At 44.5% G+C, this 17262-nt stretch overlaps 1 protein-coding gene across 1 annotated transcript; it reads left to right on the top strand.

The window, feature by feature from the left end:
• Nucleotides 1-2693: 2693 nt before the first annotated feature.
• Nucleotides 2694-16739, top strand: TNFAIP6 (TNF alpha induced protein 6). The gene is made up of 6 exons (XM_042877860.1): nucleotides 2694-2880; nucleotides 8827-8964; nucleotides 10069-10230; nucleotides 12897-13125; nucleotides 14545-14585; nucleotides 15715-16739. The coding sequence occupies exons 1-6, from the start codon at nucleotides 2787-2789 to the stop codon at nucleotides 15876-15878; spliced, it is 828 nt and encodes a 275-aa protein (XP_042733794.1). The 5' UTR covers nucleotides 2694-2786; the 3' UTR covers nucleotides 15879-16739.
• Nucleotides 16740-17262: the final 523 nt, after the last annotated feature.

Here is a 17262-nt window from a genome sequence, read left to right as displayed (position 1 = left end):
TGGAAGAAAGCTTAAGAAAACACTGTCAGATGAATGTCTCGAAGTGCCCACGTACAGCTGTGGAATCTCTTTTTGTTGGTGAGAGGGTCTGCTAGGATTTGCAGACGAAAACTTTCCTTTGCAGCTCACTTGGGAGCCAGATGTACTTTATCAACGCTGTGAGGTGCACAGACTTACACATAGGCTGGATCTGGAGTCTATGTTTAATGTCAACATGATGGCAAACTTTAGGTTGTTTCCTCAGGTACAAAATACTCCCCATGCCCCATTGCTCACCACTGTGGAACACGTAGTGAACCTGCAGAACTTCTGTTCCCTTCCAACACCATTGGGTTTCATTCATTTGAGGATATTCAGTGGACAACTGAATTCTGACTTGAGACTCTTGGCTTCTTGTGGAGCCTTACAGCCTCAGTTATGTTGTGATCCTATGATCTGCAAGCCATTGAATTGCTTTGGGCTCATTAGCAGATAGCCTGGTTCCTCCAGGGAGGTGCACTCATTCAAACATTAGACCCTGTATCAATCAAAAGAGATGCTTCAGACTCTCTCACTGCCAGAACTGTTTGTCACTTTACGTCCTTTGATTTCCAAGTTGTTTTTTGTAACTGAGGCTTTTCGCCACTAATAGTCGACTTGAGTAAAAAATATAGAATTTTTTTTTTTAATGGATTATTGTCTAAGTGTCTTCATCAAGGATTTCACCATGCTAGTCTATTGCAAATCATCTCCAACCTGGTATGTACCCGTTGCTTTTACAAGTTACTCACTTTATACAGATTGCTGTGGTCTTGTGGGATTGGCATCGATGGCCGGAACAGAGTTGCCTGCAGCAGAGACATCTGGCTCTGATAGAGGGTCATTAAGCTATCAGCTCACGTTGCAGCATCATCCAGAGGAATTTGAATGGGATGGCAGAGAGGAAAGGTGGCCAGGGCAGAAAAAGACATCCACGTTATATTTATTTCAGAAGGAGAAATTCTAGGTCTAAGGATTCTCTTTATCTGATCCAGTAATTTGCTTATATTAGCAATGTGTGAAATTGCTGTTGAATTTTCATTTTCCTTTGATTTTGTTTCCTTTCCTTATGCCTCTTTATTACTCTCAGGTCCCCAGAAGATATCAGAAATACATCACAGCTGCAAACAAGCAAAGATTCAGTGCCAGTCTCCTTCAGTTAATGAGAAATGGATACTGCAGAGCAACGTGCTCAGCACTGTCTCCTCCCCTCACCAGCACCCAAAAAGGTAGTACAGCCATCTTCACAATTCATATCCAGGTAACTTCAGATAAACAACTTTGATATCAATGGTTAGAAAACAGACAGTTATCAACGTACTGTCAGAGAATAATTCTGAACTAGGTCTCATTCAAATAGCTTGGGCTCTTTCCTATTGCACATTAAAGCAGGAAGAACCCACATTGAGGGTTCAGACTCGAATGGATTAGGCATAGATATGCACAACAAGAATGGACATTTAGATGAACACCTTCCAGGGATGGGGGCTCTTCATCTCACTTCCCTGGGAGGCCTGTTCCAATGCCTGACCTCCGTTTTTATTAGGAGCACTTGTTTGCTCCCATCAGTAAGTGCAGAAGAGTGACAAGTCTAGACATTCTTGTTTTGGTGGAAGAAAGGCTCTCCCTCGGCTCCCCTTCCCCACAGCTCTCCTCTTGAGCATCTGCCAGAGTTGTAGGTGGGAGGAAGATATGTGTGTGTGTGTGCATGCAGTTCAGATGAGCATTCATTTCTTTATATAAGATCAGAGTGATGAAGAATATCTTCCTCTTTGGCACAGCAGTCATCTATGTAAAATATTTCTGAGTAGGCACAGAGTCCTCCACCCTTTCCTTTTGATTTCTGTTTTTCATTTATTTCAACTTGATTGTCCTCATGGCCACGAGCACAGCTCCCGACTCCCAAGTTATGAGCTTTACCAGATCCGGAGAGCAGAGTCCTCCAATGGCTGCTCAGGGCTGTGAGGCACCAGACCATTTTCCACACGCTTATCTTTCCTCCTTTCTGCTCTCCCACTCATCCACCAGGAGCAGCTGCACTATTCATGTCTGGCCAGAAGGGAACACAGGCAGACGGCTGTCAGGCTATGAATCAGTTTTTAAACCGTGGTTTGAAGGGGAAGATTTTAGTTTTATTTCCCACTTGCAGAACAAAGAGCATCTGTTTTTGACGCTTATAGTTTTATGCTGATCAGGGAGTTTAACTTGCAATTACAAATCCACGTTGGGGAATCGATTCAAATATCCAATTAAATATATTCTCCTGACTTTTTTTTTTTTTTTTTAATTGATCAGGGTGCTGTGAAATTAAATCCATATAATATATGCAAAAAAAAAATTAAATGAGGATCAATACGTGTGATTCTCTTGGGTCTTATAAATGGTGTGACTGGAAACACTGGGAGCAGATAGAATAGTTATTAGTTTTATTGTTCTGTGGAATTTGAAGACTGAGTGCTGAAGAATGAACAGACTTTGGCTTGAAAAGCATTCATGTGTGCTGCAGTAGTTAGGGGTAGAATGGTTTCTTGGACACACTGGGAATGAGGAGAGCCAAAAGTGAGTCACATGGATGACTGCAGACATCACATTTAATTGTGCAATAATACTACAGCAAGCACAATTGGAGCAGGCTTGCTGACCTCACAGCTGAAAGCACTATTTAAGATCTGGCTACCAGATGTTCCAATAGGATCTAGCCAGCTGCTAGAGGAGGTTACCCTGAGTGTTTTAACAGGGAATATTTACAGCCTAGCAGCTCGGAAGAGATGATTGCACTAATTTTCTTCTCTGCCCTGCTGTGGGACGAAGCTCAAGCATGGGGATTCAAGGATGGAGTGCTGCATAACTCTATTTGGCTAGGTAAGAAATAATCTAATCACAACTGTTTTATTGCCAGAGTCCCTGTGTTTGTGGAACAGTATAAAAACAAACACTTAGAGGTACAAAAGTGAGCCAGGCATTCATGTAAGCAAAATCCTGCACTGAAATCGGCCGTCGTGTTAAATGAGTAACGACTGTAAGATTTGTACTTAAGAGCTTGCTGGTTTTATTGTTGCTCTGAAATGCAGGAAAAAATAGCTATGGAATACTTCATCTGAATGTGTTTTCCTAGAGCATGAGGTGAAGCGAAAAGAGTGTTAAATAGTAGTTTGCTTCTAATGAAGGAAAATGTGTGTGAAACGAAACTCATGCCAAAGGAATGAATTATTTTCTGCATGAACATATTTCAAATGCCTGGGGTTCTCCATATGAAAGTAAATGGTCTGGAAATAATATCAATATATTTCCTAGGTTTCTAGGAAAGAGGAGAAATGTATATGTTTTGGCCATTGGTCTGTTCACATCATTAAACAGAGGAGAGGAGATTGCAAAAGGACTGTAGAAAATGCTGTGGGAATAGTTTCTTATATCTCAAGTGAGTTTAAATGGCTCTCAGAGGTTTTTTTTTTTATAGGCTTCATAATTATCCAGTACAATAGAAAAACATTCAAAATACAGTCCCATAAAATGTGCCAAAAGAAATACATGCACTCAGTGCTCTGCTTGATAGACAAATTTCTACAAACTCTTTCATCCTGTCTAAGATGCTGCATATTTCTTTAAGGATTTAAGGAATTCCTGCAGGCAGTCCTTGTTTCTGTACGCTCAGATGTTTCACGTGGGATTGAGCCACATTCATAGCTGGTGCAGCAACCACGTGGCTGCAGTCTCAGAGGATCATGTAAACTAAAGGGAACATGAAGGAGAAGCCATCTATACTGTTTTCCATATGGCTGTACATTTTTAATGATTCCCCTCACCTTCTGAACTTGAAACATGCCCCTGTGTCCCATAGCTGCTCAAGGTGCTCAGGTGGGTGAGGACAGCTCAGCAGCTTACAGAGGAGCTGCTCTTCCAGTGCTGCTCTGTGGAAGAAGCAAAGCTTGCATCCTAGGCTGGACACAGGGAAGAGTTCAGCACACACCACACCACTTGCAATCAGAGCCAGAGAGTGGGTGCTGAGTGTTTTCTTTGCAAATATTGTCATATCCACGTGACTGCTGCAACCAGTGCCATGCTGGGTGTGGATGGCAGGGCTTCTGCAACATGAACTGGTGATAACAGCCATCAGCTAAGTAGCTTTACCTGGTAGGTATTGAAGTCAGTCAGAAGAGAAAGTCTCCTAAATCTTTAAAATGAAGGAATAGAGAGCTAACAGGATTTAAGACGTTGTATTGCTACACCTTAGCATTTTCAATGAGAGTAAATAAAAACCAAAGATAAGAGTTAAAACTGACAACTTGCTCTAAAGAAAGAGACACAAAATCTGGAAGCATAGTGTGCTCTTTGGAATAACCACTTTGCTTTCCATTCTATGTTCCATTGAATCTCATTTAAAAACACACTATCTATTCTAATTAATGTAATAAAAAATATTCAAATAAAACCCAAAATGCAGTTAAATTACCAATGGAATTCAGTGAAATTGCATACAAGTGAAGAAAAATTGGGCACATTCATAGCCATCCAATTAACGCATCTTTTCATTAAGAAAAGAAATAATTTGAACAAGACGAGTAACCGTAATCTCATGTTAACTACAGCCAAGCATTACAGCAAGAACCTCCTGCTAAATAGGAATGTGCAGTGGCTGCTGAGCCTTGCTTATCTCTTTTTCTGATAAAGCATAATTGAGACCAGAGAGAAAATGAGGGAGATTTCCATTTCACCTCTCTTCAGCAAGCCAGTAACCAAATGTCAAATCTTCTGCAAAGGTTAGTGTAGAACTGCTCACGTGTTGTACCTTTTTTTCTGTGTGCTACAAAAGATCTTTTGTTTTCTCAGTAAACACGGAGTCCTTCTGGAGCTGATTGCATTGCCATCCTGCTAATGTCTTTCTTGTGTGCACGGAATTTTATTGTTGCTCATTTTTGAAACAAGCATGTTATAGCCAAAACTTACTGTAAACCGATGAGAGGAGTGGAGCAGTCTTGTTCAGATGTGCTCACACACTCATTCAAGTGCCAGCAAGAAGGTTTCCAAGGGCAGCTCTTCCTCACCCGTATCCACAGTTTCACCCCGCTCACAGAATGTATTGGGGAGTTTCAGGGGCCATAGCTGCCCCATTCTCTGAGTGTCACCTTGTGCCACAGACTGCATGGCCGTCCTCCACTTAAAGTGAAATATTTTGTTTTCACCTTAGGAGTTTCATGCATATTGAGGGCACTTTGTTAGGCCAAGTCCCATACTTGCTGTATTTGTGCAGAAGAGGTTGGCTGTGGTTCATTCTTACCAACTGCTGTGGGTGAGCAGAGGGTCACTGTCCTTGCCAAATCCTGCTGCTTCTGGACCTCAAGGAGAGCCTCTAAGAAATATGAGCTGGAAGAAACATGTCCCATCAGCAGTGTAACCTGTGATCTTTTGTGTAAGAAGTGAAGAAGAAAAATGAATGGATAGAACACTCCCAGTAAACTGGTTTTCAGGCAAATAAAGAGCAAGGTGAGCTGGAAATTCTGTGTTGAGCAGGAAAAGATTTCAGACAAGTCAAGTAAGGACAGCAGCCTTCAGGCAGAATTGGAGAATCAGAGAATTGTTAGAGTTGGAAAAGATCTCTTGGATCCCCAGCCCTCCCATGCCCACTGCCCACATCCCTCAGTGCCACATCCCCATGGCTCTGGGACACCCCCAGGATGGTGACCCCCCCTCTCCCTGGGCAACTGTGCCACTGCCTGACTGCTCTTTGGGGAAGAGATGTTTCCCAATATCCAATAGAATCCCCACCTATTGGGTTGATGCCCAGCTGAGGCCCAGGCACACCAGTGTAGGAACAGGGCACATTTAGGGTAGGCTTATGCTTGTATGCTTATCTGCACAATCATGAGATTGCCCCCATGAAAACTAATAATAGTTTCTGTGTGTGTATATTCAGACCTACCTTTGTGTAGATATGTATGTATATAATGTATAATATACGTGTATTTAATTAGTGTTTTAAAGGTGTTAATAAGTACAATGCTTTGACCTAGGTGAGGTTTTGCTGATGTAACTTATCTTTCTGCACATTCCCTAATATAATTAACAGAGAGGAAAAAATGCCTGAGAGATCTGAGCAGTTAATTAGGATATACTGTTAGTTAATACTGTCAGATTAAACTGTGACACACCGAGCCAGCAGAAGCTGTCAGGGCTTGGTGGAGTACACGTGTGGGGTCCATCTTCCCAAAGGCTACTATTATCTTGTTCCAGAGGAGTAGCAAAGAGATGGGTGATTGCTCCCAGCAGGATCCCACCACCCACCCAGGCACTGCGGGTGCTGCTGTCAGTGGAGCAGCACTTGCAGAAACAGTGAAGAAGCAGAGCTTTCCAGCAGTATTCTGAAAAATGGGATGCCTGTCCGTGCTGATGTTTTAGCAGCAACAAATGGAGGCAGATGCCTTTGGAAGGATTAGCGTTGAAAACATTGCTGTCAGGAGGAATAGTCAGAATAGCTCACAGTGCAAAGGTTTTACCATCAGCTCCAATAGTGGTGCATCCCAACTGCTGGTGGTTCTCCCCAGGTCCCTGGTGTCACACCCAGCAGAGAAGCAGGGTGTCCAGGTGGCTCCATGGGCCCCTATGCCAGCACCCACTCTGCCCAAAGTTTTCGGACCGCACTTGTTGCACCTCTTGTAGAGGCAGCAAGCCTTAAGATTGGTCTGCCTCTTGCTCCTTGACTGGTGTAGGCAGCCAGCTCAGCTAACCCAAGGGTCAAATCCCATGGTTTCAACTCACTGTCAGTGCAATTCAATTCACCTTCCACTTCGCTCACCTATGAGCTGCAGTGATCAATGATCGCCTTTCCAGGCTGTCCCTGGAGAGTGCAGCAGGGCTGTGTGCTGCACTGCTTTCTGCATTACTCAAACTTCCAGTTTATACGTGCTGAATTCAACACAATTGCGCCATAAAGAAAGAGTCCTGGGCTTATCAGGTTAGACATGACAGCCTATTTAAAGAATGAAAAATGAAACCTCCTACAAATGATTTTTTAATTTAAATAAGATTTTTTTTTTTAATAAATAACATACCATCATCCAATCCTTGGAGGCATTCAAGGCCAGGCTGGATGTGGCTCTGGGCAGCCTGGCCTGCTGGTTGGTGACCCTGCACACAGCAGGGGGTTGGAACTGGATGAGCACTGTGCTCCTTTGCAACCCAGGCCATGCTGTGATTCTATGATCACCCAGCTGTCGGGTATTTTGACTCTTCCTTGCACTGGGACTGGACTTAGGAAGGCTTCTCTCCAGAGCATGTTATCCCATGCCCATGCCAGAGACGCTCCCTGCGATGCTGCAGGAAGCAGCTCAGCCTGCCGAGCCTCCTGTCAGCACCAACTGACTTCCCCAGGCACCAGGCCAGGGACTGCTGCACTGCCAAACGTCACTGTCTCTACAAGGGGATCTCACCATTGCTAACCACAATTCAGTGGTGACCGTGCTCTTGTTTAAAAATATCCCAACCTAGCCAAAACTGCAGCCTGTCACTAATAGAGACATTCTTTTTTTCCCATGGCACCAGGAACTACTGTAAAAACACTTCTTGTTTGGCTTCTTTTTTCTTTCTCCTCGAGTAGCAATAACTACAGACAGCCATTTTTCTCACGTTAGGCTAAATATAAAAAAAAAATCTAAAATGTTCAGATTAAATATGCCTGTTGGTTCTGAGGCAGATTTCTGTACATATGGTGTCAGGCAAGCGAAACAAGAAACAATTACAAAACCCATCACAGCCCTGAAAAGTTCTGAGCTTCACTGGAAAGCTGCTTCACGTTGAACCTCCAAAGCAAAAAAAAAATGATGAAGAAAGGGTATTAATTTTCTGTGCCACAGAAATGTCAGCCAGCGATTGTTCTGGTTCTGCCCTTCGCGACACAAGCTCAGATATTTTTATTTCCCATTTTCATTCCCTTTAATTTCTGCCTCTCTCCTATCCAAGTAGCTCTGATTTCACTTCTCTGGAGACTAAAAACAAAGCTCTGATTCATCTTAGAAAAGCACCGAAGCTGTATCCAACAGTATGCTGTGAGAGCAGCCCAGAACGACAGGATGCACGGAGCGGCCATGCCGACACGGGCCGATGGTTCCCATAGCTACTGCTGGCTGAGCCGTCCCGTGGGGCTCCTTCCCTGCATTTGCTGACCTTCCCTTCTTCAGAACCTTGCCAGGCTCTGACCAGCTCTATTGTTCAAGACTTCTGAACAAAACCAAACTCTGATGAAGATAGGCCGAGGGAGCTTGGCTGGTTCAGCATGGAGAAGGGACGGCTTCAGGGAGACCTCACTGCAGCCTTCCAGCACTTGAGGGGAGCTTATGGGCAGGTGGAGAGGACTTTGTACATGATCTGATAGGGATAGCACAAGGGGGAATGGTTTTAAACTAAAAGAGGGGAGATTTAGGTTGGCTGTTAGGGGAAATCCTTCACCCACAGGTGGTGAGGCTCTGGAACTGCCCTCAGCTGTTGTGCCCCATCCCTGGAGGCACCCAAGGCCATAGATGGGCCCTGGGCAGCCAGCCCATGGCAGCAGTGTCCCTTCCAACCCAAACACTCTGGGGTTCTGTGGTCTTTGAGGACCCTTCCAACCCAAGCCATGCTGTGATTCTGTGATTCTATTGGGTCAGGAGAGGTGCGTTTCCCCGATGCTTTGCAAACACCACAGCTACTAACTCAGCATCTTTCATCTGGCCACCATCCAGAGGTGCATTTCCTGGGGAAGCTGTGGGTGACAGGAGAGCATCCCAAGAGTGGGCAGCTGGGACGTGATGCTGAAATCCTTTGTTGTTGTTCCCACAGAACGAGCAGCTGGGGTGTACCACCGGGAGTCACGCTCAGGGAAGTACCAGCTCACCTATGCAGAAGCAAAAGCAGTCTGCGAATACGAGGGAGGACACCTAGCCACCTATCAGCAGCTGGAGGCAGCGAGAAAAATAGGTTGGAAAAAAAATCACAGCTGTTTGCTTTTCACATCCATCACTCATTCGTAACGTCTTTGCTTTCCATGAATGTTATGAACTCTGGGACTAAGAGACTTGTAAACTCTCTGGGTGTTTGCCCGAGTTGTATGCAGTTTCCTACCCCTGATACAGAGCTGCTGTTGGGGCATGTGCACACAGTGCTGTGCATCACTGAGCTGGGGGTGCAGCATAGCCATGGGGCTGCAGGGGACGAGATGTGCTATTTCCCTATCAGCAGCTGAGATGTGTGTCCCAGCTCAGGGTGAACTGCATTTCTCTTTGATTCTTGATGAGGAATGATTATTCATTCAGAGAATTAGGAAAACAATGGAAAATATCCTCTGCTCTAGAAATGTGCAGGCTGCGCTGTTGAGTCAGAAGCTGGCTCTCAGCACCAGCACACATGTAGAAAGGGTACTTTTGTCTCTTCTGAGCAGCTCAGAGTCTGAGGACACCACAAATATGTTCCAGTTTGTCTCAGTGAAAACACGGAATTGGTCTCTACCAGACACTGCAATCTTTGGCTATTGTATCTAAGTCGTCAGCCACAAAGTGCATTAACAGGATCTAGTTGTTTAGCAATAAATACTTGAGGCTATTTAGGTATTTAAAGTATTTGAAGTACATACTTTATTTCCTTAGCTCCGTGTGTAGTATTTTATTCACTCTCAGGTCTTAATACTGCAAATTGTTTCATGAGATATGATTTAGTACATTTGCATGACTTCAAAAGGGAAACAAAGAACACGGTTTATTCACTTACATAACTCATTCTGTGTGTAATGTGATTACAAATGCTGGTACAGCACTTAAATTATGCTACCCCGGAGACTGCATCATCCATCTGCATTTGATTTTTCTTTTCAAATGAAGAACGAATGATCATACTGTGGACAACACAAAGCAATTTCACATTCTATGTTTAAAATTATCAACTGAAAACACTGTTCTTTCCCATAGTTCAATTTTATTAGGCCAATTACATTTAAGTAATCAATCACCTCAAGTAAGACGAATAAAAAGCAGTTTCTTGCCTGGGATTGATTAATCCCACTGATGCCACTTTTCCTCCCTGATGCAGGTTTCCATGTGTGTGCTGCTGGCTGGATGGCCAAGGGCAGAGTTGGTTACCCCATAGTAAAAGCTGGAGCCAACTGTGGTTTTGGAAGAACTGGGATTGTGGACTATGGGATTCGCCTCAACAGAAGTGAGAGATGGGATGCCTACTGCTACAACCCAAACGGTGAGTTTAGAAACAGCTCCTTGCTCCTCAGGTCGAAGACTGTGAGTGCTATGGGGCAGTGTGAAGGCTCTGAATGAGTTGGCTTCTGTACCAATAATACACTGTCCTCAAAGGGGACACACTGATCCAGGCTCATTTGGAACTGGCACAAAGCCCCTCTGCTGTCCCCAGCAGCTGGCATGGCTCGCTCAGAGCACAGCTCTCTGCCATGGGCAACTGGGCCTAGCCAAAGCCTCTCCAGAAACTAAGTGTAATGATATGCTCTTGTTCATTAACAAGGTAAGTAATACTTCTAAAATGACCATCTTTTGTATAAGGGCATTTACATTTACTCTACAATTTCATACAAATATCTAATCTCAGGTGCTTAGTTGTTGAGCTAATTGGTCGTAATAGTTGATTAAGCAAAAAATATATAGTGGTTGGCGACCATGCACATAGCAGGGGGATTGAAACTATGTGATCCCTGTGGGCCTTTTCAACCCAGTCCATTCTGTGATTCTATGAAATATAACTCCTGTACTGTAAGCATATTTTCTTACCTCTGCAGCAAGATGATAACTTAGAAAACTAAAATCACCCTCAGCAATTATTGCCCTTTACTTGCCTTTTACATTATTCCTACTTCGGGCATAAAGAATCAGTATTGATTTCAAAGTTCTCAGTCTTCCTGCTGCAAACACTGTTGCTGAAGATTTGGAAGCAGACACAAGTGTTCAGAAAATAAATTCTAGAGAAATCATTCCAGTTGTTTTGTGTTTGCTAGAGCTTTTATTCTAAAACAATAATAATTCACACAAATCTGACTTCTGAGAGTTGCTGAGTTCCATTATTAGCCAGACATTTGAGCATGAAGCTTAGCTATAATTGAACACTGCAAAGGCAGGGATGTGTTTATCTACATCGAAGAGCCTCAAGAGTTGTCAGGCTTCTCAGCAGCATTGTGGCATGTTGCAGGAACAGTGCAGCCTCAAGGTCTTGATTTGGCTGTCCAGATGACAAGTGGGAATCTGTACCTAAAGAAGTAGACGGTGAGAGAAGTAGAGTTGCATTCCCCAGTTATTTTATTTCTTTGTTGGAAACACGTTTCTGGAGGGAAATAGCGTGCATGCAACTCTTTTCATAGAATCATAGAATCACAGAATCATAGAATCGTAGAATCCTAGAATGGCCTGGGTTGCAAAGGAGCACAGTGCTGATCCAGTTCCAACCCCCTGCTGTGTGCAGGTCACCAACCAGCAGCCCAGGCTGCCCAGAGCCACATCCAGCCTGGCCTTGAATGCCTGCAGGGATGGGGCATCCACAGCCTCCCTGGGCAACCTGTTCCAGTGCATCACCACCCCGTGGGTGAAAAACTTCCTTCTAATATCCAACCTAAATCTCCCCTGTCTCAGTTTATCCCTCCTTGTCATATCACTATCCACCCTCATGAACAGCCATCCCCATCCTGTTTAAACATGACTGGCAGGACTTCACCAAATGTGAGACATGTCCACATTCACTTCCATTTGCTGCTCCAATGACTGAGGTATTGACATGACCACTGTGACAGTTTATCTTGATGTCACTTCATGTAGCTGGAAAGATAGGACAAGCTAGCCCCAATAAGAAAAGGAAAATTCACTTTATCTGTGCTTGGCTTCCCTGCTCTGTGCATTCTGCCCTGGCTGGCAGAGCCGGAACTGGAGTTGTCAGTGACGTCTGTACAGCTGTGCACATTTTGTTTGTGCTTGTGGGGTTTGAGCTTGTTTATATGAGCAGGGCAGTTGTTAACCAAATAGCTCTGCGGGGTGGGGGACACACAGATGTTCAGCACACTGAGAAAACTGTTAGGCTACTGCGTTCATTATTAGTGCATGTATGTCAGCCCAACTCCCTCCTCTGTCAGCCTTCTCCTCTGGGACCAGAGGTAGTTACTTTCCAAATGCTGTGTCTGGTTAGAGGACAAAGGGGAACCAGAGCTGCCAACACTCAGAGGACAGCCTGAGCCTCTCCCATTAGAAGGAAATGCGTTCAAGCTGCTGCACAGACTGGCAGTGGTTTGGCTGCAGGTGGGAGGCGAGCAGCCTGGGGGGCAAAGCCCTGGCTGAAGGGAGCCTCAGCTCTTCCATGGGCTGCTAATGACGTGAGGAACTTGCAGAACTGCTTGCCTGTTTGAAACACACCTCCATCTCACATCCAGTAGCAGGGGTACAATGAAGCGCATGGCAGCACTGACCTTTAGAAATGGGGTAGTTTGGTTTTCTTTTGTGGTTTTTGGTGCAAGACATGCTTGAAAGAGGTTTTTGAAGAAGAAAGGATGAAGCTGGATGCCAGAGTAACTTGCAAGTACAGCCCTAAAGCTTAAAGTTCAGCACAGTCAGAAACCCCATGTGCCTTTTACATAAAGCACTGAACTCCTGCCCAAAGTTCACAAAAGACAATGGAAGCTTTTCCACTGAATTCAGGGAGTTTGGGATCGTGCCTGTTACTTGTAAAAGGCAAAAGCTAGGAATTACTGACATTTCTTGAGAATGCTGACTACTGAAATAGATGGAACATGCAACCACGCTGGCTGTCCCTGTGTGATTTTCTATGGTTCTGCTGCATGGAAGAGCTGAAAGCATTAAATCATTGCCGTATCCAAAATGAATGCTTGGACTCTGATGTTTTTATTTTCCTCTTAGGAAAAGAATGTGGTGGAGTCTTCACGGATTCAAAACATGTTTTTAAGTCACCAGGCTACCCAAACGAGTATGAAAATGACCAAATTTGCTACTGGCATATCAGAGTAAAGTATGGACAGCGGATTCATCTCCAGTTTCTGGAGTTTGATGTTGAAGACGACACTGCCTGCATGGCTGATTACTTGGAAATCTACGACAGCTATGATGATATCAGCGGTTTTGTGGGCAGGTAATTTCAGCTTCAATATACAAATAATCAAATGATTGCATCTTTTTTTTTCTTTTCTTTTTTTCCATCCAGAATATTGTTTCAGAAAAGCACCATAACAGCTCATCCAATTAACACTTGTCATGCTACTAACACTTGCAGCAATAGCACCTGACTTATCTTTCCTGGCAATTTACCTCCCTTCTATTAACACAGGCTGTAAACAGCCTCAGAAAATCGTGCTTTGCCCTCTTCTGCTTTGTTAAACTGCATGAAAGAGAGCTGTGAGACCGTGCAGCCAGCGGCTTATCGCGATGCTCTATGATTTTGTAGGAAAACCGAGCACTCTCAAACAGCATTTTGCATTTTATTTAATTGAAAGCAAGGAGAAGAGGTGCTGAAGTGTCAGTAAAAATATGTTTAAGTTTCCATTTGCTTTAGAAGTCAAATATATTGTAACCAAAGAACAGGTGTTATGTATCATCTTTTTCACAAAATTTCGTGTGTCTCTTTCCTTAATTCTCTTTCCTTTCTTTCTTGTTAGCTTTTTTCTTGTTCTTTAGCAACCATCTTTTTAGTATAAAGTCCCTCGTATTTTTTCCAGAGGAAGAAGTAGAAACAAAGTGACAAAAGCACTTCCCAATCCCTGCTGTTTTTCACAGCCTCTCTACAAATCATGTGTAGCAAAGCAAGGATAGAGCCCATTTGTTTCTCCTTTAGAGATCATTTTAGAAGTTTTCCTTGACCAAGTTCTTTCTTTCTTAGCCTCGAGCCTTCTTTTCCTTAAGGCCCTGTTAAATTGCCTTTTTACTTGTTTTGCATCATTTACTTCCATCGTATGTTGAAAAATGTTTCCTGCATTTTTCCCTCCACTAAAAAAAAAAAGCCTTTAGTCAGTGGTGTTGGCATACAGAGGGGAACTGCATGCACTGAGCACCTGCAGCCAGCTCAGCCCTGGGAGCCAAGCTCTAAAGGAGGGCAAATCCAGAGGGCAAAATCCACTGTCATAGAATCATAGCATCAGAGAATCAGAGAATCATAGAACCACAGAATGGCCTGGGTTGCAAAGGACCTCAATGCTCACCCAGTTCCAACCCCCTGCTGTGTGCAGGTCGCCAACCAGCAGCCCAGGCTGCCCAGAGCCACATCCAGCCTGGCCTTGAATGCCTGCAGGGATGGGGCATCCACAGCCTCCTTGGGCAACCTGTGCCAGTGCCTCATCACCCCCTGTGAGAAAAACTTCCTCCTAATATCCAACCTAAACCTGCCCTGTCTCAGTTTATAACCATTCTCCCTTGTCCTATCACTGTCTACCCTCATAAACAGCTGTTCCCCCTCCTGTTTATAGGCTCCCTTCATCAGGAGATGTCCCTGCGCAGCAGGGCAGGGCATTGCTGCTGTGTCCTCTAGTCATGACTTTATTTATACGTTTTGTTCCAGGTTTTGTGGAGATGAATTGCCAGATGATATCATTAGCACAGGTAACATATTTATACTCCTGGTTAAAAAAAAAAAAGCAGCCCAAATGAACTTTTATCTGTACTTTCTAGTCATAAATGGGTGAGATGACCAAAGACACAACGTCTGCTTTGTGCCCAAGATGCTATTCCAAAGTGCCCATATGCTCTTTCGCCAATGCAGTTACTTTTAAATGGAATAAAATTAAAAATAAATAAATAAGTTAGAAGAATGAGCAGGGAGCAGCCTGCTGGCCTTGCAGAGGTAGCACACTCAAGGGGTTTTCACATGGGCAGCTTCATGAAGCAGACCTGCCATCAGTGACCTAGTCTCAGCTGTGCATGCAATCTTCTTGCATCACGTTTTCTAATGTGAAGAGTAAGGACTGCAAGAATGGCTCCAAAGCTGGTTATAGAAATTATCCCATCTGTCTGTTTAAAGAGAAGTTCCCAGCAGTGAAAAGTGCCAGGGAAAAACAAATTACAATGGAGTGAGATTATTAACATGAGCAAAACAATAAATATAAAACAAAGGAAAAACAAGTGTCACTCGTGGATCTGTGAGGCTCTGTGGCTGTTTCACAAGTCCTGGTGTCTTCCCTTCTTAAATTAGGTGACTGCATCAGTCAAGCAAAGCCAGCATGGCCATGGCAGTTCTGAGATAGACTACTTAAAGCATTGCTGTTAATAGGTGAGGGGGAAACTTATTTTTAATGAAGTATAGCTTAACTGCCAGATAACTATATAAGGTGATGCTATTTAGAAATATGACAATGAATCAGGCTTTTGACTTCATCAAATGACAGAGGCTCCATGTCCTGGCCCACAGGAGCGATGGGAAGCACAGGCACTGGGATGGGCTGGAGCCCACAAATGGGCTCTGAGCAGCATTGTGACATTGCACAGCTGGAACAAAGCCTTTTAAAGGACAGGAAACGCTGTGCAAAAAAGCACTGTGTTTGTCAAAGCTTTATCAACGTGTGGGCTCTACAGACAATGGGGCTGAAGGAACAGCACTTCTCTGGGACCCGCAGCTCTAAAGCAGGCAGACCAGGTAGCTTGCTGCATAGAGCTCAGTGTTTCAGGCTCCTTGGGAAGCCCCAAGTGAGCTGCAACCAAAACATAACCTTTGTTTTTCTTTCTCCTGTCCCAGGCAATGTTATGACCCTGAAGTTTCTGTCAGATGCCTCAGTGACTGCTGGTGGGTTTCAAATTAGGTATGTTACAATGGACGTGCCTTCCAAGGCAGGGGATGGAAAGAACATGACCTCCCAAGGAAGAACAAACTTCTTATCAGGAAAGTTTGGTATTATGTGAGCAGAACAGCATGGTCCACTCACTGGGAAACACATTGACAACCCAATTCAGATACCTGTTTCTTCAGATCAGACAGGGACATACGGTCATTTTCTTCATATCTTTCTGACTTTTTATTGTCTATCAGTTTTGATAACAAAGTATACCAGGAAATAAATTATAAGATGTATTTTTAGATGACAAGTCCTGTAAAAAAAAAAAAAAAGAATTCATTGTTACCAAAGGCTGTAGAACTATTTTTGTATATACAGTGTTCCTTTCCCTCACCTCTTGCACCATTTGAACAAACTTTTTGTGCAAGCAATGTTTGCATTATTAAGTCCTTATTTCCTTGGTTTTCACATATTTATTTTTTAGACTGTTATTTTTTTATTATTATTAACTCATTCCCCTGAATTCGAAAGGCCTTCAGAGTCTTCTTGTTCGAAAGACACGTGAATTCATCCTGTGGATGGCCTGGTAGCCACCCATGCCATTGACTGGAGCCTGAAGGTTGTGTAGCAGTGTGAAAAGCACAGGATCCATGGCAATACCAGTCATTTCCTTGTGGGATGGATCAGAGAGCACGCAGCACATTTTGCTGGGGTCTCCTCATGCAGAGAAGAGGTGGCCAAGTCTCTTATCTTGTCCCATTGCACGTGGTGAAGAACCGAATGGGAGACTTGCTGAGATGGAGCATCAGAAGGAATTGTTGCCAAGAAATCCATTTGCAAGACACCACTGTGATGCTGTGTGTTGTTTACGTGAGTTTTGAGAAGACTGTGCTACTTTGAATCGATAAACTGCTCCACATTTGCTCTCATCTTCAGTTTAAATCCCGCGGTCTGAAGCAGCATTAAAGCTACCTCTGTTTTAACCTTGCCCATAGCCTCCAATGGGTTCTTTTCGTTATTGAGGGCTATCTCAACTCAGCTGGTTAAATTTACTCCATCTTGGAGCTCGTACCGGGGGGAACATCCCAGCCTTCCAGCTCACACCAGCACAGGGCTGGATCGACCGTGCGTGCCCAGGGCAATGAGAGCAAGGAAACGAACGGGGAAAGCGCAGAGCGCAGCCCCCGGGATTCAAGCCGCAAGGAATTGCGGGTGGACGCGGGGAGGGTTCTGCGGAGCTGAAAAAACAGCCGTTACCCTCAGTCAGAAACGAGCAGCTCACAGCCGCCCGCACGGCCACGCCGCAGCGACGGCCATAGCGGCACGGCCCGCCCCTTGCCAGGCCCCGCCGACGGCCGACGCCTCCACCAATCAGCGCGGCAGGAGGCGGGCCCCGAAAGGCGCGGGAAGCGTGCGATCTCTCCACGCGGAGAAAGCGCGCGGAGAAAAGCGCGCAGCGCCGCTCGCAGCTCCCGGCTCGGCCTTCCGCCCCGCCTCCCCCGCGCTCCCAT

The sequence above is a fragment of the Lagopus leucura genome, unplaced genomic scaffold (assembly GCF_019238085.1).
Source record: "Lagopus leucura isolate 7727_CA_CO unplaced genomic scaffold, USGS_WTPT01 Super-Scaffold_100019, whole genome shotgun sequence".
Classification (NCBI taxonomy): Eukaryota; Metazoa; Chordata; class Aves; order Galliformes; family Phasianidae; genus Lagopus; species Lagopus leucura.
This window is presented reverse-complemented; position numbering and strand designations above follow the sequence as displayed.